This window comes from Neofelis nebulosa, chromosome 7 (genome assembly GCF_028018385.1).
Source record: "Neofelis nebulosa isolate mNeoNeb1 chromosome 7, mNeoNeb1.pri, whole genome shotgun sequence".
NCBI classification, from domain to species: domain Eukaryota; kingdom Metazoa; phylum Chordata; class Mammalia; order Carnivora; family Felidae; genus Neofelis; species Neofelis nebulosa.
The window spans coordinates 139,979,608-140,006,510 of NC_080788.1; the positions used below are offsets into that span (position 1 = coordinate 139,979,608).

At 38.8% G+C, this 26,903-nt stretch overlaps 1 protein-coding gene across 4 annotated transcripts in view; it reads right to left on the reverse strand.

Moving 5' to 3' along the window:
• Nucleotides 1-26,903, reverse strand: part of ATG2B (autophagy related 2B) — a 75,980-nt gene that overhangs the window by 28,318 nt on the left and 20,759 nt on the right. For 3 of the 4 annotated variants that reach the window (XR_009264766.1, XM_058740226.1, XM_058740224.1), the window contains exons 6-28: nt 26,712-26,891; nt 23,570-23,666; nt 23,127-23,312; nt 21,964-22,118; nt 21,764-21,869; nt 20,368-20,629; nt 19,001-19,151; nt 17,849-17,941; nt 17,523-17,711; nt 14,991-15,264; nt 14,063-14,165; nt 11,997-12,189; nt 11,576-11,718; nt 6,779-6,936; nt 6,206-6,378; nt 5,549-5,699; nt 4,361-4,560; nt 4,111-4,191; nt 2,833-2,939; nt 2,588-2,680; nt 1,953-2,023; nt 1,490-1,566; nt 842-1,012 (exon numbers count right to left, since the gene is read on the reverse strand). Coding sequence is in view for 3 of the 4 variants with exons in the window: in XM_058740226.1 (XP_058596209.1) it covers nt 842-1,012; nt 1,490-1,566; nt 1,953-2,023; nt 2,588-2,680; nt 2,833-2,939; nt 4,111-4,191; nt 4,361-4,560; nt 5,549-5,699; nt 6,206-6,378; nt 6,779-6,936; nt 11,576-11,718; nt 11,997-12,189; nt 14,063-14,165; nt 14,991-15,264; nt 17,523-17,711; nt 17,849-17,941; nt 19,001-19,151; nt 20,368-20,629; nt 21,764-21,869; nt 21,964-22,118; nt 23,127-23,312; nt 23,570-23,666; nt 26,712-26,891 (3,414 nt within the window). In the remaining variant the exon portion in view is untranslated. The remainder of the gene's footprint in view (nt 1-841; nt 1,013-1,489; nt 1,567-1,952; nt 2,024-2,587; nt 2,681-2,832; nt 2,940-4,110; nt 4,192-4,360; nt 4,561-5,548; nt 5,700-6,205; nt 6,379-6,778; nt 6,937-11,575; nt 11,719-11,996; nt 12,190-14,062; nt 14,166-14,990; nt 15,265-17,522; nt 17,712-17,848; nt 17,942-19,000; nt 19,152-20,367; nt 20,630-21,763; nt 21,870-21,963; nt 22,119-23,126; nt 23,313-23,569; nt 23,667-26,711; nt 26,892-26,903) is intronic. The other variant, XM_058740225.1, reaches the window with a different exon arrangement.

The window sequence follows — 26,903 nt, forward strand, 5'->3', positions numbered from 1 at the left end:
TCAAAAACAGAAATGTAACACAAATGAAGGGTAGAAGCATCCTGAACAAAAGAATGCAAGGTCCATCAGGCCCTTACTAGAGGCTCCATCACCAAAGAGACAAAATTCTGTTCACAGACCAGACGATGAAAAAGAATGAAAAAACACTGAACACTTAAAAATGCTAAACACACTCGACACTGTTCAATCTGGACATAAGAGAGGACAGAGAGGTAATGTATGGGGGCATAAGAAAGCACTGAACCGGAAATCAAAATACCTGAGAATCTTGTTGCCATTTTGGCTACCAGTTTGGGCAACTCACCTAAGTCTCTGGGTTTTAATTTATTCACCTATGAAACAGAGGTGATAATCTTTACCCTGTCACACTGGGTTAAGGGAAATCACACAGGAGAACATAGACTGAAAACTGAACAGAATCCCACGTAACAAACATGAAGGAGAACAGAGGCCTCTGGAAACAATATGAACACCTGCATCTCCCCCTCTCAGAAGCAGTTTTACACACGACTTGCACATCACAAGCTCTTACATGCTAAGTGTTTTCTTTCTTCCTGGAGGTGAGATGAAAATAACTCAAGTCTGGAAAAAAGTATTATGTTGGCCGAGAAGATTAAGGTTTTGAAACAAAGAGTATCAGACAGCAGAACGGTTTTCCAAAAAGGCCCCTGGAACCACCTTTCCAGACCTCATCACTCTGAAGGTAAATAATAGAGCACTTTTCAAAGTTTCTTTTCTACCTCGTGACGGTCATGAAGACCTCACCGACTACACCTGGCACTCGTGTGGCCGCAACGGGTCAGGGTGAGTTAGTTGTAATGCATGATACCGCTGGCTGTACCTTTGTCTTTCTTTCAGGGGCTCCAGGCTCCGTCTCCGCCTTGTTAGCCGCATGTAAGTCCCCATAGCTGGCGATGTACTGAATGAGATTCATCAACGCAGCACAAGAGTCCGAGCATGTTCTGATATGGACAATGTCACTCGAACAGTGTAGCTCAAAGCGCGGCTCAGTCTGGGCGCACACAAGGGAAAATGGATGAAAACATTTTCCAGGGGCGCCTGGGTGGCTCAATCAGTTGAGCGTCCAACTCTTGGTTTCAGTTCAGGTCATGATCTGACGGTTTGTGAGTTCGAGTCCCGCATAGCACAGAGCCTGCTTGGGATTCTCTCTCTCCCTCTCTCTCTGCCCCATCCCTGCTCGAGCTTATGCTCTTTCTCAAAAATAAATAAACTTAAAAAAAAAAAAAAATTTAAGAAAACGTTTTCCAAATGAGATAAGAATTTCTTTTGTTGCATAGGTTTACATTAAATAAAGTAGAATATAATTATTCTTGCCACAGGAAATGTGTATTTATAATGACTAAATCCCAATTTTAAAACATTTTATCTACTTCCAACCAAAACAATTTTTACAGTAAATTCAATAGTTCTTCAGTCTCTCCTATAAAAAGGACTTAGATAAAAATTTCCATTTATTTTAATAACTTACTTGCTCTCCATCAGAATCAGATTTCACTGCAGTTATGGTTAATTCCAAAAGCCCCATATCCATCACACGAACATAATCTAAAATTTTTTAAATTAACAAAATATCTGAGCAAAGCTTTCAAAAAATGCTGATCCAACCAACATGTATTAAAACTAGCATCTCTTTAAAATTCATGGCACTTGGTGCTAAAAATATTTAAAATGCAATGGAAATATAGTTTCATCCTTTAAAAGTCCTACAATTCCCTTTATTTAGAAACAAAATTAATCTTTTACTAAGTAAATAGAGTATACATAACTTGATGCACTTAACTGACATTCTAAGGACATTACAACTTCAAACTGGTATTTAACAAGATCCTTAGTTCAGTGGCATCATTTCAGAGTTCAAATGCTTTAAAATATCCATGTACAAAAAATAAAGAGCATTCACCTAACCCCAGATTTTGTTTTTCAACTCTTACCTCTATTCAGATTTATAGTAACAGTATTACACTTGTCAGACAGATGCAAAGCAGCTTCATCCAAGATTATTCTGAGGAAAAAAGATAAAATCAACCTCTAAACACTTAACTTGGAATACCTAACACGTGATCACGGCACACTTAGGTGTATCGTTCTTCTGATACACAAGTCATCAAAGTCATATACAGTTTCTTACAAGTGCCATCTGGCATTTCTTTAAAACTCACTGCTTCTGAGTGCTAGAAATATTTAATTTGTGTAAAGAGTAAGACTGAATCATCTGCTCGAATTGTAAATTTTCAGCATGTTTTAATAGATGCCCAAATTCACAAGACCTAAATTATGAAAATAAAGTGTATTAGGTCATACGGGAAGTTTATATTCTGCTTTAAGAAGTAAACTACCAATCTCAAGAATTCATTTCCTCCCTAAAAATAAAAAACAGTGATAAACAGAAGAGATGGGACAAATCATCTGAAATCTAAAAGTTGAAAACCTGGATAGAGAGACAGGACTATGAGTAAAAGAATGCTGGTTTTAACAAAAGACTGGGACTCTAATCGAGTTTAGCTAAGTATCAGTCAGCATGTTTGGACCAGCTGAATTTAGTAGTCAGCAAAGTTCACATAGACACCTGAGTGTAGATGATGATTTATCCAAGGCCACACTACTCGATACACTGAATGTTTCCACAGTGAGAAGAGATCGGATCGGCAAATAAAGAGGCCTAATACCGAAAAGAAACAAAAAACATCAGTTGGCTACAACAACAGAAATTCCCTTAAAAGAGCAGTGTGAACCTTAATTTGAATTACGTATTTTTTCAAAACTCAGTACCTACTTTGAATAGAATTTTATTTAGTCCATCTGTGAACTAACCTATAATCAAGTGCACAGCTCCAGAGATGAACGTGAAAAGTTGTAAATGAAGTTGGAGGATTATATCCCAGGACAGGTTCATCAGCAATATTCAAGAAGTATAAAATCTATAATCACAAAAATATTAAATGCCCTGCTTTAGAGGAAAAAAAAAAAGTTTTGATAGGATATCCTTAATACCAATGTAAAATAAAATATCTCACAGAAAAAGCAACCGTTTATTGGAAAAATCAAAGCTAAAAGTAGAAAATCATCATTTTGAAGGAATTCATTTCAAAAAAGTATTTGCAAAACTAGGGTCAGAAATGAAGAGAGAGGCCCATCTGACAACTGCAATGCTACAGAAGTCTTGGAAAAATCCTATCTTATGAAACTGAAGTACGTATGATATACTTTTACATTATTTTGCCAGGGACAATTCTCGAAAAAAATAAATTTTGCTAAAGATTGCTTACGCTCCGCCTGGTTTTCTACATAATCCATATTTGGGAAAAGTTATTTTTCCCTACATTATACCTCACTCAGTCTCAGTCTCTCTTACCGACATCCATTCTCCCATATTTCTATCTAAATAGGGTTAGACTAACCTCTCCCTTACAACCGAGTTCAGTGTTCACCCCAACTGTCTCTTTCCCCTCACCACACTGTTCTAAGACTCCTTGTGTTCCCAAAATGCTTTTATGAAAGCTCTCTGAAAACTTTCGAGTATGAACTAATTTATTATTTTCAGAGGAAAGGAAAAAGTTCCCCTTTCTAAGGAAAATGAACAAGAGTCATTGTATAATTCTCACACAGAAAAGAAATTAACCAACTGTATTTCATTAATCATTAAACAGTTGTTACACTGGAAATTAATTACAAAAATCATTCTAAATGCCTCAAAGCATGTTACTGGCCTAGGGAATCACTCTGAAATCACTCTGAAATATACCTTAAGGAATACAGGGTTAGAAGTGCAAGTCAAGACGCCATTCATCTCTTCTCTATACCAGGTGCTCTAAGATTCTGGGTCACAGAATCCCTTCCCTTAAATGACATACACGATAACTCTGTCTGTGGGAGATTTAGGGTCCAAACTTTAAGGTAAAAAAATCAATTTCGTTCTGGAGTGGTGATAATATTCCACTTCCTGACCTGAGAGGTGGTTATTTGGGAGTGTTTACTCCAGGGAAAACTCAGTGAGCACTGATCCTTTATGATCTGTGACTTTACAGTGTGTGTACCACATGTCAGTACGAAGTCAGAAGGAAACCAATACGCACGTAACAACTCTCTTACCTGTTCGTGCCAGCTAAGCCCAGAAGGAAGCATCCTGTGCTGGAGTGTGGCTCCTTTCAATCCTACAGCAATGAGAAATTCCTACACACAACAACACGAAGAATTCCATTTACCACCTATGTAATCCTCTAAATCAAAACTTGAAAAGTTTTTCTAAGGGAAAAAATGTGTTGCCTTTTATGCAATCACTTGGAGCTAGGAATCAAAGGAGTGGCAAGTACATAACGGTACAAAAATACACAAGACAAACCTTTGTATTGGACTCCGATTTATCAGACAGTATTTTAACTGCGACAGAGAGCATATTCGAAGGGTCACCTCCGACACCATCCGAAGCAGCTCTACTGAGGCCATCTTCTTCAGAGGAATAAATAGTTGGTTCCAACCAATGTGGGCGGGTTGAACTGGGCAGTCGTGTTTCTGTGGGAAGACTCACTTCATCCACTATGCCTACATCCACAACGAGATGACGACATAATGAAATGATCATCTGAAATTAGTTCAGACTTTCACAACTCAAAACAAAACTCTATATACTTCCATTGACCATAATGACCAAGAACCAGCTTGACGTTAATAATCTGTATGTCTCTGCTAATGTTGGTATGAATGACGGTACTCAAGAAAACAATTAAGATAGGAAATGCTAGGAAAATTAAATTTAAACAGAAAAATCTGATAAACATTAAGACTGTCCAAGTACTGTTTTCTACACTTAGAAGAAAAAAAAAAAAAAAAGAATGCTGCAAATATCTTCTGTTCACAAGGTGACAGGGAATGTGCTCACAGGATGGTAAATTCTATATCTGTTACCACAAGGAGATACTGTTTAAGAGAGTAACGACCATATAGTCTTATCAACTCATCGGTGGATAATAAGATATGGTATATCCATAAAACGGAGTGTTATTCGGCAATGAAAAAGGATAAAACACCGTCACACCTGGATGAGGCTTGGAAACATCATGACAAATGAAAGAAGCCAGTCACAAAAGACCACACACTGAATGATTCCATAAACATACAGAATACATAAATCCACAAAGTAGATCACAGGTTATTTAGTGCTGGGCAGGGTGAAGGCTATGGGAGGGGTACAGCTAAGGGGTACCTAGTTTCTTTTAGGGGTGATGAAAACATTCTAAAGTTGACTGTGATGATGGTTGCAACGATTCTGTGAAATAGTAAAAGCCAATGAAATGTGGAGTTTAAATGGGTGAAATGGATGGTACATGAATTGTATCTCAATAAAGTTGTTGCCCCAAAAAACATAAAGTCAACTCCTAATGTACAATAAGCATTACTTTGCCAATGGAATCAGAACACCCCACAGAAAATAATTTCTATTATCAGAGTTCTGTTCTCAATAGATTTTGTGAAATAAAATTTAAACCGGTCTAAACAGAAGCGAACAACACACACATGAAACGTGTCCTACCTTTGTGGTATAGACTGAAACTGCTAGAATGAAGGCAGATGTAGTGCTTGTCATCAAAACCTTCGTATTTTGTCACACAAAACAAGGAACCACTATTGAACTCTAACCAGAATTCACCATGCTTGTTCTCCAACAGATCTCCATTATCTTGCTAAAAAAAAAAAAAAAAAAAAAAAAAAGATCAGAAAAACACAGAAGTCATTATTTACATGCAGAAAAGGAAGAATGACCCTTGGATTGCTCCTTCCTGATTCAGCTTCGAAGTTCCTCCCACGTGGTGGCAAACTGGTCTGATTCTGGAACCACCCACCACAGTGGTATTAAAAACTGAATAATTAAATGCTGGTGGGGGCCTCTTCTGCCAAATGAATCCCTGTACTTGATCCGCCTTTGTAACAGATAAAATTTCTAGCGATCACTGCAGGAGCAGAACCAGCATTTTTGCCAAAAGGACCATGTAACACTTGTCTTCTGATCTGCAGTGACCGCTCGTTCCCCAAAGCTGCGGTCACCAGGTCACCGCAGAGCGAGTGCCTCACAACACTGATCTTCCCCAGGCCCGAGACAACCTCTCACTCCCTTGATGACTGCATGTATGGATCAGGGGAGATCTGAAATAAGATACACTTGAAACACTTTGCATTTGTAAATCCTCACCTTTACTTCTGTGAACACTGCCATTAATCCATGATTAACACTCAGAAGAACTGAGAGAAAACTTTGTGAGTTCTTGTTCTGAGAGTCTAGTTTTTTTTTCCTACGGGAACGATAGTTGGGATCAAGGGTAGAGAAATACTGCAACGTCTCCTCCTCAGATCCACTTTCCTCATCTGCGAGAAACAAATGTCATAATTCTACGGTTCTGACAGTTATTAAAATAAAACAGTAACTGGAACATTATCACAATTCTTATCTTACAACCCGTTTTGTTCTTTTGTTTTTTTTACCAAGAATCTGGCCTCACAATAAGAACGTACTTACTATATTGTTCTTTTTCCCAATGAACTTAAGACAACGTGTATGGTGTCACTATAAAGGCAACACGTTTCATTGATAATATTCTCAATATATAGATGAAAGTGGGGAAATACTGTAAGTTACTAAAAGATACTATAAAATACATTACGAGTAGAAAACAGCCAAGAAATATTTTAATGCCAATTGAGAAAGGGTTGCTAATTTACTGATAAACCAGGCATTTTAATTCCAAACAAATTTAAAATACATTACCATAGTGAACTGTAGATTTAAATTGACTACAACTATCTTTGTTGAAGGTATTAATCAGTTGACTGGCTACGGAAAGACCAATACCATATGAAATATTCTCAAATGTCTCCACTGGCGAAGGGGCAGTTGGTTCCCAGAGCAGCAAGTCGTTAAAGATCCTATTATAGACAGAAGTTGAAAAATAAGGACATCACTCGTAGTTCCACTGAAGGTACACGACAGAACATGCCTTTAAGAAGTCACGTGAATAATAATTTTTCTAAATGGCGACACAGAAATTAGACCCTACAAAAAAAAAAAAAAGTTTTGGTTTTTGTTTTTTTGTTTTTTGTAAACATCCATCACGTTCTTCCAAAGGAAAAAGCAGTGGACGGTGCTAGTGCGGGGCCGTGAGAAAGGAATCCGTACGATGCGATAACCTCATCAGCCATCTGCCTAGTTTTACCTGTGTGGTGTGCATACATCTAAATGCACTTTAAAGGAGGCAGTTAATTTAAAAACCCATGAGGGACAAGGGAGAACTGCTCCCACAGGAGAGCACTCTGCAAGCCGCAACACAGCACACTCTGTCTCGTGTGATGCCCCCCAATCCCACGGGGCAGCCAAGGAAGAACCATCACCCTCACTTCACGCTCGGAGAAGCTGCCTCCCACAGGCCACACAGCCGATCTGCAGGGGAACTGGGGCCACAGCCCACATCTCGTCCAGCTCTCTCCTCCATCGCTCACCGTCCCTAGATAAGTGCGTTCCCTCCCACAGAAAGAGCAGCTTCATTGGGGAGTGTGCAGGAGACCAAGAGTGCAAGTGAAACATGAGACCCTCTCACGAGCTGCGCAGCCAAGTCAAGACCGGTGACTAACGGGTTGATGCGTGTCAAGCCAGGCGACCAACACATCCTACTTTTTCAAAGAAATCTCTGTCCCTACTCTGATGCCCTTCTGTTCCTCCCCCCACCCTCATCACCCATGCTCTACATTTCCATGAAAACTCAGACTTTACAACATCCTCTCCGAAGCCTTCTGATCGATTTGGACCCCCAGCAAATCCTTCACAGATGTAACTCAATCATGGCACCTACAACACTCTATTCTCTTGCTTCCCCTTCCTAGACTGCAGCCTCTCAGAGAGAGGGACGTAGGTCTTGGGCACCCTTCTATGTGCCTCACACAGTGACTGTCACGTAACAGGCACCAAGGGTTTGATGACTCACATGGAAGGACTGCCAAAAGCACAGACTCATCATAAAGCCTAGTGTGAATACCAGTTAAGGTGCCAAGCCATGATGGAGCCCTGGCCCTTCCTGTGAGAAACCACTTGTCTAGGAATTTTCTGGGCCAATTCCTGAGCTTCTGCAGCCCTAGAAAGTATACACCAGGATGGAGTACTGTGACCCTCAGTAGACTGAAATCCCCACCCTGAAAGCTCTCCATCTGGGAAGCGTCATAGGTGAAGAATACCAGTGACACAGGCCAGAAATAGGTCTCATCTCAGACACAATGACAGCTGTGCCCCAAAACTGTATGGTACTCATTGGCTTGCTGGCTTCTCTTGGGTATATTACTTATAGGACAAAGAAACGAAAGAGTCTAAACCCTGACCTTACTTTGAACTCCTATGTAAATAAATAACAAAGATATAAAAGGGGAAAAAAAAAACCAAAATGAAGAATCTTCTCGGGAAATAACTCTTCTCTTTCTTATTCCCCAAAACTATTCTCTTATCTTCATAGGTTAAAGAGAAACCATTACTTTATCTAAAACCTGGAGTTCCTGGGAGGTGACCTGTAAAGATAAGTTTCATATGACTTTACATTTTCCTTAATTTACATGTTGGTCTAAACACAGTCTTGGTACCATTAATACTGCAAAACACGGGTGATGTTTCTAATACCAAGAAAGAAGACGCCTAAGGTATTTAAGGACATATCACCATGGTCCTGTGGCTGTGAGCTTAAAATATAAGATGCTCAAGAAATATCTGATCCAAAAAGCTAGTGAAAATTCTCTTTTTTACGTTCTATTCTAAAGGACTTTTGAAATAGAAAAAACGGTCCTGTACCTGAGACTGTGTGTCTAAACAGGGCCCGATGACCCAGGCACTGAGGGAATAAACCAAGATCTTAAATGTGTGAAGTTAAGGCAAAGTTGGTTATAACTCCTGGTCAGAGTTATGTTTTTAGATGTACAAAAATTAAAAATAAGAATAAATGTTATATATACTATATAATAATACACATTATATAATACATTATATTATACAATATTATATATGTATTTTATGTTATATATTATAGAATACATAACACTATAATACAGAACATATAATTATATAATCAAAAGGGCAATATTGAGACATTTAGCAAAACCCAAATGGGGTCTGAGGACTAGGTAGCGCCAAGTATCAATGTTCTCACTTTGATGGCTGAGTTACAATTATGTAGAAGAATGTCCTTGTTTGTGGGCAGTACACACCCAAGTGCTCAGAGAGCCTCAGGCCAGCAGCTCAGTCTCAAAGGATTCAGGAGAAAAAAAAAAAAAAAGCTCTTTGTGCCATCTTCTGTTAAGCTGGAGAATATTTGAAAACTTTGATATTAACTTCAAAATAAAAATATACATATTCACAGCCAAATAAGGAGCAAAGAATTCACAGCCCGGAGAGCTTCGATATGTGACTTAAAAGATCCACAAGGTAAGGGAACACTTCAGTATTTATATAGCTGTAGGCATCTGACAGCAGGAGAAGTGGGCAGAGTGAGGCACGACAGAAATGCTCTTCAGCAACCCCCCATGTAACCCATCCTCAGGAGAACAGATACTCTCTAGCACCCCGATGGGAGCAGTCACCTGCCCCACGTGCCATGCTGACTGATGTCCCCCATATGCTGACTGCTGGCTCCTTGGGACTGCTCTCCAGCACACCGGAGAAAGCTGCTCCCACCAGGCAAGCTCGACGTTCTGTGTATTCACCAAGTGTCACTGTGTCTGGCCTCAAATGTGCTCATCCCAGCTGTATTTATTGCTGTAAGTAGATTTTAATAAAATGTTGTGCTAGCAGATGACTTTTAAGTATATAGACTGAAAAAAATCTTAAAATCCAAGAAGGATTCTGTACTCAGATTACTTTGAAACTGTTTTTTCAGAAATTAAAAACTGCAGACAAAACCTTTTGGGTTATACTTATGTAAATCCTCCAACCAAGGACTCATGTTAAAAAAAAACAAACAAACCTGGTCTTGTATTTAAAATGTGGTAAAGGAACAGATTTATAAATTGAATTTGTTTAAGATGCATATTTCTGTTCTGATCTCCCAATTTAACCAACAGCCACCTGCTTGAGCAAATGCAGAAAGTGTAAGAAATGGACTAAGCCCTCTGACCTCTGGGCTGGACTTTGAACTAATCTTTCATTTTTCTGTCTTAGCCTTACGCATCCGTGAGCTCTTAGTTATTTCACAACTATAAAAGAATGGTTGAGAGATCAGTGGTTTCCAAATCTTAGATCATGTGTAAACCCCTAAAAGCTAAAAAAAAAAAACAACAAAACTGTAAAAGCCTTCTGATGTGTCTATAAATTATATGCTTCAATTTATACATTATGATTATAAAACAAATATATAAATTTTATGACTTTTTAAAAAGTTAAACAGAAGAACATTTTCTTCCTGCATCTCAATGGACTGTCCTACGAACCTATCTCATCATCAAGACAACTGAACTTGGTGGATCTTTCTTGAACTTAAGTTTTCTAAGATCAACAGTCTTGGTCACGGGTAGGCAATAAGGAGACCCAGAGCTTATTAGTAACAGTTAAGGAATAAAGGGCCAGGGATATCTGATACCAAGTAAATGTACAGCAGAAACAAAGGTGGCGCTTCTGAAAATAAAATAATAAAATAAAATAGTAAAAATGAGAATAGCATGTTTACATATGGGAAGCTAGTGATGACAGACACTAAGAACATCTTTTTCTAGACCATCTTTCAGGTATGCTATAGAAGAGATTCCTTCAGTGTATAGGAACGAGGACAGTGACAAGAGGACTACTGAGTGCTTACTATATGCTAGGCAGTATTCTCAGAACTTTCCAAGTACTGTATCATCTAAACAACGCTTTGAGACAGGTATAAGTATCACCCACTTTTTTTTTTTTTTTTTTTTTTTTTTTTTTTTTTTTTTTTTTTTTTTTTTTTTTTTAATAGATGAGGAAACTGAGCTTGGGGAGGCCAGGTAAGCTAGGAAGGTCTTCAGAGGCTAGGATATTTCAACTCTAGAATCCCATTTACTTCAACATATTTGCTTGATATGTATATTTAAGGATATTTATAATTAATTTAAATTGTTACATGCAAACTGACAAGTTTGAATTGTAGAATTCTAACAAGATGCTTTTTTAAACTCTGAAAAAAGATGCTCCTTACACAAAGATTCTAGGATTCTGACTCCACCCTAGCACCTGCTGGCCTCCATCCAGGACCTCCCAACTCTTTTCATGTCACTGCACACACAGAAGACATATTTTCTCAGTACCCTGTGGTAAGGTGACAGAGAGCAGCCAGCTAACGACGGTGGAGGAAATAAACATTTCACACACAAGTAACCGAGTTACCAGGCACACTGGTTAGGAAACTCTGCTATGACAACAGCCCACTGTAACGTTAAGTTTCATAATCAACAGCACACAAGGTACCCAGAGATGTAGATAATATTAAAGGAAAGAAAAGGGGAAGTGGGGAAACAGGGAGGCAGTTAGGCAGAACAGTCCAATCCCAAAGACTCAACTGAATGCGTTTCAACTCACCTATTATACAGCTTCTCATAAAAACTTTTATTAGGTAGTGTTATATGAGTGCTGGGTAATGTAAGTTCCAGCACATAGTGAGAATTGCTGATTGCTTTATCCTGAAACTCTGTCATTTCCACAGGGTCTCCTGGCATCACCATCTAAAATAGAATAGTTTGGGGCAAAAAAAGCATCACATAACCATTTCGTATTTAGAATTAAGAGTAGCATCTTCTCACCCTATCCATAGGACTTGGTATGTGAGCAAGTAAACAAACACATAATCACTTTTAACCAAGAAAGAAATGGGTATTATTCAGTCTTGGAGTTAAAAACCTAGTAAACGTAGTATACAAAGTACTTTTTAAAAATAAAGAATGAAAATGATTGGTACGTGATGGAGGATAATCCCTTCATTGCCTGCTCACTTTTATTTTACCTGCTCATTTTCAAACATGACTCTGCGAGAAGAGAAGGGAGATGGGGCTGGTCTTCGCAGATCACAAACATCCTTTAGGGAATGAGCACCTCCTTCCTCTTCTTCCTGATAGCGGCCATCACTCTCTTCTTCCTCAGCTGCTATCCTCTCCAAAATGGAATGCATGGCTGGCGGATTTATTTTCAGTACAATTCTGACAGCAAAGACAATTTAAAAACTCAAGGTCTCAGTGTAAATTGCAAAGCTTTAACTTTTCTGCACACTGACACAAAAACCACGGACAATAGGATTCAGCTTCTCTACGAAGTCTAGTTATTGACACGTAACCACTTCGGAGTGTGTTGTAACTTCGAAGTACAGAAGGAAATAAAACAGGGGCATTACCGTTTTATACTTGGCTAACAGAAAAATCTGATCTTTTGAGGACACAAGGTGATCTGTAAATTTCACTAACAGCCAACGAATTTTACCTAAGAAGTCTATTTATTATCACGAAATCAAATGCTTCTGGGGTTCTGCTATCATGGAATACTTGCTTACCTAAGAGACCTTACGTTCTAGAAACTGTTCAAATGGAAAAGGAGAGGATGATAAGGGAATAAGCTAGAACTGCAACGATGAAGTAATTCTTTCCTTCAGGAATTTCAATCATGAAAGGCTTGCAGGGTTGCCGTCGTATGGAAGCTACAAACCTGGAATAAAGGAGCTGATGCCCTCGGCCCCTCCTTTCCTCCTCCCTGCTCGTCACTAGTAAAGGATCTGCAGTCTGCCCTTCGACACCGCTGTGAGGAGGCCTGATGCCCTCAAACAAAACAGCTGTCGTGCATCTATAATGGGTTTTCCCCTAAGTAGGTGGTGCCGGTTGGCTCTAGTGACGAACAGTGACCAAAATTTCCTAATTTTGATATTCTAATATAAAATGTGCTTTCAAATTAACTGAAGTAGATCCATTTCTCATGCTGGAAACTCATACAGTAAACTGCTCATTACCAGGCACGAACTGATCACGCCTAAGAGCCTGCAAGGCCTGATATACTGGTGGCAGGTAAAAATGGCGCTAAAGATCTTTAAGACCGCTTTAATGCTCAGGTTTCAAATATTCAGTTTTCAATATACTAAAAAGTCATTATTTCAAGTAAATGACATCCTTTCAAACATATCAAAGCCCACTATCAGGCCATTAAGTTAAATAATAATCTTGTTCTAATATCTACTGAGTAACAAGTGTGTTAATGAATAATCAGTAGCCTATAATAAATATAATTATTTTATTAATTCTAAGAAATCCTGAAGTAATTTTTGACATCCACCTGTACACTAGAATCACCTGATGTAATTTTGGACTATCCTGATGCCCACGCTCCATCCCAAAATCTCAGGGTGGAGTCCATGAATCAGTATCTCATAAAAGCTCCCCAGATTTGTAAAACACTGTCACAGACTTTTTTTGAAAAAAAGAGATCACGGACTAGAAGATTCTTCTGACGACTAACCAAATGATGCCACATGACTCTTCGCCTGTAGCCCTGAATGATTTTTAAAACAGTTAAGGATTCTTCTGTCCCTCTACTTAAACTGGGTAACTTGAGACCAGGGAATACACTTTAAACTTCATCTCTCACAATAAAGACAGACACCTTTCATCATAGAGTAATACACTCAATATGGATTTTTATCTTTATTTTTATTTTTTTTTAACATTTATTTGTTTTTGAGACAGAGAGAGACAGAGCATGAACAGGGGAGGGGCAGAGAGAGCGAGCAAGACACAGAATCTGAAACAGGCTCCAGGCTCTAAGCTGTCAGCACAGAGCCTGACGCGGGGCTCGAACTCACGGACCGTGAGATCATGACCTGAGCCGAAGTCGGACGCTTAACCGACCGAGCCACCCAGGCGCCCCTTAATATGGATTTTTAAATTGATTTTGTCCATCTTCCTCTGAGTTCTCGCATTAAGGGTGAGTATTTTTAAATTCATAGCCAAAATGTCAATTAAGAGTACTACAGCAATTTATTCTAGAAACAATAGTCTCACTAAATGTCTATCATATACATCTGGTACTCACCGTGGCCAGTCAAAGTCATCTGATGATGCTGTATCTCCATCTACCCCACTAGACACATGGAAAAACTTAACAGATGATTCTCCTTTATCTTCCTGGAATGACCCTAATAAAACAAGACTGATTCACTAAAATGCATTTCTTTTCAAGTGCTAAGAGAAAAAGCAGTTTCCTCCTTACATAAGCAAAGGTCCTCTGGATGAGGGACACGTGCAACATTAAGTTGTACAGCACTTATTCTTTTGTCCCGGTTTCGTGGGTACATGTGGGGAGACAGGATGAGCAGATGAATTAAAGATGATGTTTTCTGCCCAAACTCAAATTCTTAAGGCACCAAGTTTAATGTGTAAGGTACATAATCATGACAGTAAATACAGCAGGTGCCACTTAGTGAGTGTCACTCAATGATTATTCTACACAAAAGTTTATGCAGCTCATCTAGGAACACAGGGATAATAACTATATTTCTTAAATGCTTTGTACCAAGCATTGTAAGAATTCCCTCCGTTCACAATAACCAATGCGTGATTTTTCAGTCCATTTCACAAAGAATGACTTTCCTCCAGAATACTGAGTTTCCTACCACTGTCGATTAGATCAGATAACGCCTAAAGGCCCTTTAATGAAGTCATAATCAGCAAATCAACTGTAAATATCTGTAAAGAGGTGTAAAACTCAGAACAAGGGAAAAGAAACTTTACAACATTCCCCTGTAGAAAAAAGTACTTTAACGAAGTGAATAATCATGCTTAGTAACTAAAACAAAAAAATAATTGTATCCCATATTGGTATACAATACTGGAAAACAGCCATTCCTCTTGTTTTCTAATGGTGTCTAATGTTACTAATATTGTGGACCGTCAGACTTTTTCATGTTTGTTTCAGTAGCGGTTATTTCTGGTCTGGCTCTTACAGGCACGTTCAATCTTACCAACTAGTTCTCTAAAGGTAAGTTCCAATTTAATCTGTTCTGGGGTTGATCCTCCTATAAATTCAGTCTTAAATTCTATATCTGTGAATGCTAAATGAAGGATCTCCTTCTGAAGCGACTTCTTGAACCACGGTCCTCTTTCCTGATCTGACCGAAGATCGGGTATTGGGAAGCGGACAGAAAGGTTTAATGCCGGTGTGGCAACCTGGACTGATATCCGACAATTTGCAGGACTATGTGAATCATCCAGAAATACTTCGGTGAAAGCCTTGTGCTAAAACACAAAACATCAAAAATACGCCAAAATGTCAAATTAAGTAAATAAGCACAAATGATGTTAGTATTCAACAATATGTATAATCACTACTTCCTCATTCAGTATAAAGCATTAAAATAAAATTCAAATTAACTACTACTATGTTAATTTATTTATTTTTTATTTTTTATATATATATTTTTTTTAACATTTATTTATTTTTGAGACAGAGCATGAATGGGGAAGGGGCAGAGAGAGAGGGAGACACAGAATCGGAAGCAGGCTCCAGGCTCCGAGCCATCAGCCCAGAGCCCGACGCGGGGCTCAAACCCAAGGACCGCGAGATCGTGACCTGAGCTGAAGTCGGACGCTTAACCAACTGAGCCACCCAGGCGCCCCAACCATGTTAATTTAGAGTAATGGAATTTTATAATGTAACAGCTATTGACAAAATTCCAAATTACTGGCAAAAGTTAAATCCTCATATAAAATCAGTCAAAATAAAAACTGAACCAAAGACACAGGTGCTATAGATGCATACATATATTAGTACAGACTAAAAAAGGACAGTGTGTAAAGCAGGTTATCAATAAGTCCAATACAGTTAAAAATCAACTTAACTTCCAATATGAAGAATTTGTCTACCACTATGCTACTTCAAAGACTCAATGTGAACTTAGATACATTAAGCCAAATGCAAAGGCCCATCCATCCTTGACTCAATTCTGTATTTCCAGGCCGAAGCCCAGAGCCTGGCACAGTGTACATTCTAAATATTCACCAGATGACTCACCCTAAGCTCCCATCCAACCCAAGTGTATAAGCCCATCAGATGGCTCTTAGAAACCAAGACATGTATGCACCCTTTACTCAAAATCATGTTACAACAAAAGTATCAAAGAACATGCCCTTCAGATAAAAGTCTGTTTTGGGTTTTTTTTTTTCTAAAATGCATTGAAGCTTATAAAGCTTTAGTCCAGGGGTGCCTGGGTGGCTCAGTCAGTTGAGCGTCCGACTTCGGCTCAGGTCATGACCTTGTGGTTTTTGAGTTCAAGTCCCACATCGGGCTCTGTGCTGACAGCCCAGAGCCTGGATCCCACTTTGGATTCTGTGTCTCCCTCTCTCTCTGTTCCTCCCCCACTTGCATTCTGTCTCGCTGTCTCTCAAAAATAAAGAATAAAAAAATAAAAAGCTTTAGTCCAGACTACACTGCAGGTGAGAACACTCCCCTCTACTTCTAGTCTGACCTCCCAGATTAGAAAGTCCCCTTCTTACCCTAGACTTGGATTTTTAACACACCTATCCTTTCTCTCCCCTATTGGACTTTGTAATACTAACCCCTATTCTCAGCAAGAATAACCCAAGAGATTAAGCCATCATCTTGGTACATCTACGGCCAACAGTAAACACGCACACTAGCCCCACAGAACTTCAAATAATTAGCAATTGGTGACAACAAAAATTAAAGAACGCTGATTTAATGCGAATGCCCACCACTAACTGAGGGAGAAACAAGTAAGTGGAAAAATAGCTTTTCCCTTTTCTTTTTAAACCAAAGTTGTCTGTATCTGTTCCTGGTCCTTATAGCGCCCGAATTCCAGCCCCAAAATTCCTAACGGATTTCTTGCAAATCTGACTTACTTGCTTAGAAACGACACCAAGCACCAGACAGATCTAAGTAAAGGTGACCTAATGCGATGCCCAATAACCCAATACTATATAAATTAAATTCCCACCTTCACAAGTGTGTCTTTCATCATATGGGCTACCTTTTACAGGTAGACCAAGTAGTTTGCTAAATGCATGAATGAGTTTTGCACAGATATTGTAACTGAAATTTATAAAATTTGGACAAACACAGAAAAGGAAAGGGAATCTAATGCTACACTCTAACATAATCAATGCTACCAACTGGTTCAGTTCTATCCATTCTTTTTCTATACCTCAAGTTTATTTACACAGTTGTCACAAAAGTTTATGTGGAGTAACACGTTCCACTTGTACTACTCCTTCATGAGCTTTCTTCATGTTGCCCGTCTTTATAACCATCATTCAAAATGGCCACGAAAGTATTTGACTCCATATATTAGCAAAGCGTATTCAGCTAGTCTACCACCTAGGCGTTCAAGTCTTCATTTTTCATTATTATGAATGATGCTGTTTTAATAATAGGTGCTATTTAAACTATTAAGAATACTTAAGCCCAGAAATGATCCCAATAAGCCCATTAGCTAGCTATACTTACGATTAGTATTTGCAATGTTCTGAATACTCACCAGACTAATAGGTTTATTGTAGGACGTATACATGTGAGATGCCATCATTTCCACTGTAGTAAGTTTCTGCGGTTGAAGCAAGGAATTTAATCTGTCCACAATACTGATATCCAGCTCGCAGAACACTGGACTTAACTTAATTTGTAATTCTGCCTTCTGAGGAACAGAACTAAGTCTTGCTTGATTACCCTTTAAAAAAAAAAAAAAAAAGGAAAACATTAATATAACCACTAATACCACAAAATGAAGTGAAAACCTTCTGACTGTGACAAAATACATATCAAATGAAAATTTACAGGTGGTAATCACATAAAAAGGCCTCTTACCTGGGGTCCTTTATTCTCAGAATGCTTATAATGAAGCTGAAGACACACAGGGAGATGGGAATCAGTCCGCTCTTTGGAATGAAACATTAAAAGCTTACAAAGAAAGACAAAGATAAATTAAATGTAAGATATTAAGCTATCATTAATTTCATGAATTAACAGAGGTGCTAATATAATAGTGGGAAAAGCTTAAGCTTTTTGAAGTCAAGAAAGAGGAGTTTACATTTCATTTTGGGCTCTTACAAGCAGCGTGAATCCTAGACAAGTTAGTTCACTCCTGGGATACTTAGGATCTCATCTACAAAATGTACCTGAGAATTCAAGTAAATTAATGCCCAAGAAAGTACTCTGAAAATAAAATAACGTACAAAGTAACAACAATAAATGTTATCATGAATAACTTTGAAAAGTTTCTCTAGAACAGGTTTCACAATTAGAAAAAAAAAATCAGACTACTAATAAATGAACAAAAGACATTTTGCTGGTATTAAACAGTGCTTCTTAGCACACTGCAGGCATTCAGTATTTGTTGAATGGCAGAAATCTTCTGAAATTAATGGTACTTGGAAAGTTAGTGAAATGAAATCATCAGTCTCATAATCTGTCTGCCACTTTAAAACAAGTCAACTCTAAATTAAAAGGTCTAACAGACTCTTACAATGACCTTGACTGCCGTACATTAAAATGTTCAACAGGGGGGGCGCCTGGGTGGCGCAGTCGGTTAAGCGTCCGACTTCAGCCAGGTCACGATCTCGCGGTCCGTGAGTTCGAGCCCCACGTCAGGCTCTGGGCTGATGGCTCGGAGCCTGGAGCCTGTTTCCGATTCTGCGTCTCCCTCTCTCTCTGCCCCTCCCCCGTTCATGCTCTGTCTCTCTCTGTCCCAAAAATAAATAAAAAACGTTGAAAAAAAAAAAATTTTTAATGTTCAACAGGGACACCTGGGTGGCTCAGTCGATGAAGCATCCGACTCTTGGTTTCAGCTCAGGTTACGATCTCACAGTTTGGGAGACTGAGTCGTCCGCATGGAGCCTGCTTCAGATGCTCTCCCTCCTCTCTCTCTGCCTCTCCCCTGCTCGTGCTCTCTCACCCTCTGTCTCAAACTTTAAGGAAAAAAAAAAGGAAGAATCTAAAGAAAAAGTATCTAGCATTTACCTCTGTGTAGTGAGGAGGAACAGAATGAAAATCAGTTGGAAACAGGCACTCCAAAAGTTCCATTTGCCCAATGGACATATCCGTACTAAAATATCGGGAAGCTGATCTTTGTCTTTGTTCATAGGACACTTTGATGCCAGTACCTATAAATCTATTATAAAAAATGAAGCATTTAAGAGTATTCATGTACTTCTAGATTAACCAACGTGTTGAAGAAGAGTACACAAGCGTTGTTAAAGCACAATTATCCACCTATTCTGACAGGTTCAAGTTGTTAGTGATAACTAATATTCCTAAGGGTATTAGCCAGCAAGACTGCTTCAAATTTCCCATTCCCTGACATAAGAAAGCAGTTCCGTCAATAGGAAATTATCCAGGATATATTTATTTCCCAACACTGACCTTTGTTCTTTGACATTTTAAAATTTACACTGCAGTGGACAAAAACTTTCATATCTGTAAAATATACGTAATAGATTCTTAAAATTGTCTAAAAGCCTCATGCAGTATTTTTAAAACTTCAGTCAGTGGATCTCAAGTGTAAGCTCGTTTCCAGCTGTTGCTGCTTTTCTTATATTTCCTACTGCCATATATTTGAAACCCTGTCAGAAATGGGGGTGGGGAGAGGTTTTTACAATTTTATTATAAATACTATGGTCCTTACCATAGAGTTTCTTTTGCTATGTATAAAAACTATTCTGTGTAGTAACTGTTAATACTTAAAATAAAAGGCCAAACTGTTTTCTAAAAATATTAATGTATGTGCCTAAACTATCATTTACAATATGAAAGATCACTTTGTTAAACAATATTTACATATTAAGAATATCATACTTACAAATCTACTTATCTCCTCACCTAGTAGGACTCAACTCATGAAAAGATCATTGGCTATTTGGTCGGCTTTAATTTTTTAAAGCAGAAGTGGGAAGTGCAGGATCCAGGCTCAAGATGAGCCTGGGTAATGTCCCCCTCCCCACGGCAGACGACTGGGGCACATCCCTTCTCATGACCTCACTCCACTCCTACCACCACTGCCGTCTCTGCTGAGCCACTGACAGTAGGAACTATTTTTAGGATTATAATGGTGTCACTATTTTAACCGGCCCAATGTGGTCGAAAAAACTTGTCAAGAGCAGAGAAAACTCCAGATTATGTCAATCTTCTATGTGAATGGTTTCACGTGGCAACTAACCTGAACGAGAGATTCTATGGTAAGCATGTCTGCAGCACTGAAAGAAACCTCAGTCATTCCCTCGTTTCCAAGTAAAATGGGAATCAGAAAAACAAATGGTGACGGGTAGATACAAAAGCCCACGTCATCCCGTTCTTTTCCAAGGAGCATTAATAAATATGAGAGAAGTTACCTAAGGTGATCGTGTTTGCAAGCTTCGGCAAATACTGCTCGGAAAGACTTCAAATCATCTGCTGAAAATCTTGCTGGGTCAATCTTTTCTATGCAAGTAAAAAAAGCTATCGCCAAAGGTGTCAATGGATTAAGGTTCAATGACGTTTCAGGTGGAGACAAAGGATCGATGTGAAGCACAGAGATGGAGAAGGTTCCCACAGCTAGTCTAAAAATAAGTTCAGGCCTGGATTCATCCACTGAAACAGATCTAGATGGGAGAGCTGGAACACATGGGTTAAAATGAGATACATAAAATACTTCAAAATAATCCATTATATCAAAATTATAAAACATTTACTCGTGTTAGTTTAAAAATTTTTTTTAATGTTTATTTATTTTTTGAGAGACAGAGAGTGGGGGAGGGGCAGAGACAGTAGGAGACACAGAATCCAAAGCAGGTTCCAGTCTCTGAACTGTCAGCACGGAGCCCGAATGCGGGGCTCGAACTCACAAACCATGAGATCATGACCTGAGCCGAAGTCGGACGCTTAACCAACTGAGCCACCCAGGCTCCCCTACTTGTGTTAGTTTTAAAAAACAGGTGATCACACGACAGTTTGAATGATATTTGATGTTAAACAAGATAAACTGTTAACTCTCTGCATTTTATATCCTGGATCCTTGATACACATATGGAGATGCCTGGCTGGCTCAGTCGGTAGAGCACGGGACTCAATCTCAGGTTTATGAGTTCAAGCCTCACGCTGTGCAGAGATTAAATAAATAAAACTTAAAAAAAAACAACAACAATGGGGAGTCTGGGTGTCTCAGTCCGTTAAGCAGCTGGCTCTTGATCCTGGCTCAGGTTATGATCTCACGGTTGTGAGACTGAGCCTGGCATCAGGCTCAGTGGAGCCTGCTTGGGATTCTCTCTTCTCCTCTCTCTCTCTGCTCCACCCTTGCTCGTGCTCTCTAAGTAAATAAATAAATCTTTAAAAAAAAAAAAAAAAAAAACACACACACACACGGAAACAAAACTTTTGCAGTGATAAAACTGTATTGGAAAAGTCACAGATCAACCACAAGTTGCTCAAATTTTCCTGTAAGCCTCGTGTCTATTTCAAACCTGAGGTTCTCTTTCAAGAAAAGCGTCAGATGGTGGGTGAGATGCCTAAGCTGCGATAATAATATGAAACTTACACGCACTTTTTAATAAAAATATTTAAATACACAAAGACTACAAGTTCACATTTTCTTTCCAAATTTGGTTAAATGGCCTAGATCAAAAGAAAATCTTCTGAAGGGAAAGAAAAGCAGCGGCAGAATGGCATTTTCAAGAAAGAAACAATGTGTTTTAATTTTTAAATTTTTAAAAATTCTAGTGGCACTATCAACAAATGTCTCATGCTACGTACAAGTTTTCTGTAAAGCTGGTGGGGGCGCCAGGTTGGATGGCAATGCTGACCCTCTTACTGGCTGTTCTTTATGACGATCAAGGAAATCTCCCCACGTTGGCTGAAGCTGTAAAAGAATTTTTTTTTTAATCACATGAATAAAGCGTAGAATTTTAGAAGCCACTTTTCAAGCCGAGAGTAACAATTAAATAATACTTTACCACAGTAGCACTTAATGGAGATCCTGCTGGAGTATTTGTATATGTACTAGTTAACGACAACTCAAGGTCCACATTTGGAGGGTCTCCAAGGGGTGGAAGAGAAGAGAGACTATGGGACATGTCCATATCGGCCATGGAGAAGAAAACTTCTTCTTCTAGAGAGAATTAAACCTTGTCAATTGTGTAATTCATGTCTTTATAGTAAGTTAACATGTATTAATATCGTATTCTTCCTTCAGATTATCTGCAATACGGCGATGCCCTAAAGTTTACATTACTTCCAGTAGGGTACTTTATTTGGATCCAAGATATAAATGGCATAATAAAAACTCGACCAAATACAAGTTAACAAAGTTATGCTATCCTACTGGGGAACTTGTTTTGTGGTTTTTTGTTTTTTTTTCCAAATATATGACATGTACTACATGGTATATTTTTAGGTGTCATGTGACAGTTTAGGAGTTAAAACCCAACTTTAAAATAGTATGAAGATCTTGCGATATCTGGTTTCATATGGATACAGCTTTTTCTTTAAAAACACACCTGAATATATCATTTAGAATTCTATTTACCTTTCACTTTCTTCTTCCTGGAGGTTGTTTCACCCTGAGGCGAATGAAGTTTGTTATGGCCAATATTGCTTGAATACGCTTTAATTTCTTAGTTTTTAATTTATTTAGTTCAACATTCTGTATTTAAAGTGATTCTTCTTAAGGTATTAGTGCTTAAACATTGTAAAACACCTGTAAATGCCAGGTTTACTTGGCATTATATTTACACATAATTGATAGAAGAGTAGAGAAAGGTTCCTAAAGGAATCTGCCGTAAATCATTATACAAGTATGTAAGAATTTGACAAAATGAATAATTATCCCCAATTTATCTTTTGTGTATGCATTTTTGTGAATTGACTATCCTTAGAATAAAAAAAAAAGAATAAATCATGACTTATGAAACAAGATTACACAATCAAAAAAAGGTACATGTGCCAGTGCCTCACTGTAATTAATGACATGGTTAGATCAACTTACTAACTGAAACCTTCTTATAGCACAGATCTTTTGTTCTTTCGTTACTAAACTCCATTTCACAACAGCCAAATTGTTTACTCTGCTCTCTGATGACATTGTAGGAATCTAGTGTCAACGGTCTTAGTTCCTTACCACGGCTAGAAGGTGTCCGAGCAGATTCTGTCTCATAAAAGCTTTGCTCTGAAGATACACCCACGGAGAGGGAATCTTTTCTCAAATAATACCGGTTTAATTCCATCTGAATTCGATATTCGTCTTCCTGCTGCATAGGTCGGTTTTTTCTATCTTTATTACCTAATCCTATTTTGCTAGAATTTTCTGGAAGTATAGAAAGGAAAGCAAAGGAAAGCAAAACAGTAATTAAATCTGGAGTTAATCATCTCTCTCCCAAAACCCACTTGTTCAATACTAACAGCAACTTCATGCCAGTCAATTCAGAACTACCACTATTTAATATTAATCAGAGACCTATGCAGTAGTTTTAAGCAGCTAGCTAGACATCATAGCATCTTTGATCTTAACTAAAAAATTTCAAAGTTAAAAATAACAACAGAGTAACCCATTGCCATACTTGCCTGGTCCGGCAATAGCTGCTAACATATCCAAAAGCAAGTGCACCTGCCTCGGTGACAGGAATAGGTGAATAGAGTCTATCTGTCCATCAATATCCAACTTCAAAACAAAAAACAAAAACAAAACCACTCAGGATAAACACTCTTAAAACCTCATCACCCCAAATCCCAGTATACTTTAATGCACGGAGATCAATACGGATTAGTCAGTCTTAAATTCTTTTACCTAAGATTCCATCCACGAATTCATACAATCTAAATAAAAAGACTTATAAGCCATCAAACTGTTGTTCTAAGAGGGAAAATCCTCCCGAGAAATTCCATGTTGGCAAGTCCAACGTCACACTTTTTGTCTCTGTGAGCTTACTATAGAGTATTTAAGGTATTTGAGGCCTTAAGACACAGCCACTAAGAAAGAATATCAAGTTAGTAGTACAGTTTTCCTTCCCAGCAGGACTTCAAGACTCGAGTCATAATCCTCAAAGCTGGAGTCACACCAATAGCAAATAAAGTTGGCTGTCCCAAGTTTGCCCACTTGCTAGCACAGCACTTGGGGACCCTTCCCTATCGGCAGCATGCCTCTCCAGATGCGCAGTATTCCACAAAGCCCACTCCCCACTAGGTAGGAAAGCATAAGCCACAGCAGAGATGCCAATGGAGTTGGGCGATCGGGTGAACTGCCTTGCTCTTTTCCAAGTCTTTGTCCAATTTTCCTCCTAGAAATAAGAGCCCACCCAGTCCCATCTGGATTCCCGTGGAGTATATTCCGACAAAAACAATTACTCCACTCTCTACACCACATTCTAAAAAGTTGAATGTGCTATGGCCGCCTTACTTTTCATTCACCTCCTCTTAGTCCTAATGCTAACACTCCCATTATCCTTATGCCATTTTGCAATTCAAAAGGAATTCAATTAATAAAATACATTTATATTTGGAAAATGGCACCTTCCCCAGGGGAAAAAACAAATTTCCTCTGATTCTAAAAACAAAAAAATATCGTATTATATAGTAACTCTGAGAAATGTCCATGATCTGAGAATATAACAACATTCTCCAATAATAACAATCATCATTATCACTTTTTGGTTTTGCTTTTTTAAGTGCTGGGGCACTAGGCCCCAACCAGCATGGGATTCTCTCTCTCTGCCCCTCCCCACTCGTGCTTTTTCTCTCTCTCCGAATAAACAAACTTTAACAAAAATTAAAAAATAAAGTCAAATAATTTCAAACTCAATATGACACGGTAACTGAAATGAAAGCTCTATAAATTCAATACATACAAGTCCTCTGTGTTCTTAGATAGCACATTCCTGAAAGTACATGCTAAAACTGAGTATGTGAACCATAAGGCTTACACTGTTTGGGGTGGGTACCAGTCTCAGAGAACTAAAATAAATAAATAAATAAATAAATAAATAAATAAATAAATAAATAAATAAAAGAATAACATAAAATATCTTTCATAACATTTTGAGCTCACAGTTGAAAGACGTGGGTCTAATGAACATCAGAGGGACTACAGATCGGGCACTTTGAGGACCCCTAGCCAATGCCATCTTTGTCTACACTGTATCGTTTATGAGATTTACATTTCTCAACGCTAATATCTAGAACTTTTATTTCTCCATTTAGTCTTCATTTTCATTAAATAAGAACAATATGGACTCAAAAAATCAAGTTACTACCGCAAAAACAATTACCATATAGGCGAGGAGAGTAAGATCCCCAAATATCACACACTGGCTGACAATCATACCCTCGTGCAGTGATTCCAGGTGTTATTTGCCACCTAATACACAGATGTCCAAAAGCAACATCGAAAAGGCACTTATGCAAATCAACACATAGTGTGCAAAAGTCTAGGTCTGCTCAAAGATCAAGTATATAAATGCTGAAAACTATATTTAATCAAAACAGAACTATAAAAGTTACTATGGTTCTCCCTTCTTAGAGAAACGGTAAATGCACCCCCCTACCCCTCCCAGAGGCAGGAGTGTGTTAGTTTCCCAAGGATTTTAGCACGTCGGGGGATTCCCTGAGGGTTTAAACACACCTACAGCTTTCTTGTGTTATTTTATGAAGAGGCTTTTAAGAACTGGAGAAAGGAGGTCCTAGCACCTAGGGTAGGACAGAGCACTAAACGAAGGAGAGGGAGTCCTCAGAAATAGGAAGGCTGAGGTTCTGATAATCCCCTTCCCCTGCCTCCACCTCTAGCCAGCAGTGCCAACCCAAGGACGGGTTGCTGGAGATCCTTCAATCCTCTGAAAATCCTACGTGCATTCACGTGCACTCAGTTGCTCCCTCTCCCATGCCCCTCCCCCCAGCAATCTCTATAGCTCTCATTATACGCTGTATTAAGGCGAAGACAGTACTCCACTCTTCTTTGCATCTCCCCGAGAAGTTGCACAGGGCCTGGCACACAGTACTCAAACACCTACAGCTAGTTAGCACAGTGAGTAAAATGACTAAATCCTGACATCTTCTTAATTTAAACTACATTTTACACAGATTATATAGCAAATTAGTTTTCAAAGTTTGAAAATAACACGCCACAAATACGTTTTTAACCAGCTACACAAACACAAGCTTCCTGATTCCCCAGCAGACCGCCCAATACTGCTCCCTACAAAACAGGTGTTGTCTTTACAAGCTCTTCAAAAGCCATGAGTTACCATGGGGGGGGGGGGGGGGGGGGAATCAATCTCTTTTCATAAATATTCCACAACATAAAAACAGTCATTCTGTTCAAAACGCACAAAGGTGGGCATTTTTACATGCATACAATTAAGCATCTTCTACAGTCAACTTCTTGCTTTCCAAATCTCTTCTCCTAAACTTACTTTTGTGATAACAGATTCCTTAATAAATTGCTAGTTTCTGAACTAACGAATGTTTCTGAACCGCTCGAGTGTAGGAGACAGTGCTAAACCCAAGCAGCAGCAGAAGGGCAAAGGCATTCCTCACGTGAGCCTTAAGACGGGAGGACAGAGGCCCCAGCAGAGAGTGAGAACGCTGACTCCAGGACAGTGGGCACCCTAGTTACAGGACAATCCACAGTGACCAATCGGTGAGAACGCTGCACAGATTAAAGAATGCTTGTACTTTGGTTTGTTTTACTATAGAAAATAAAACGAACACTTACCTTAGCTCCAGGAAGTACTTCATTCTGTTTCAACGTGAGACTCAACTCCAACCTACCGATCAGCCCTCCAATCTGCACTGGGTCAGAGGGTGCCATCTCTGGTAAATTTCTAGTTAGTTGTGGGTGTGGCTCATAGACAATTTTGGGATTCCAGCTAGGTGACAGCTTTGGCTCAGTTTCCTACAATGAGGC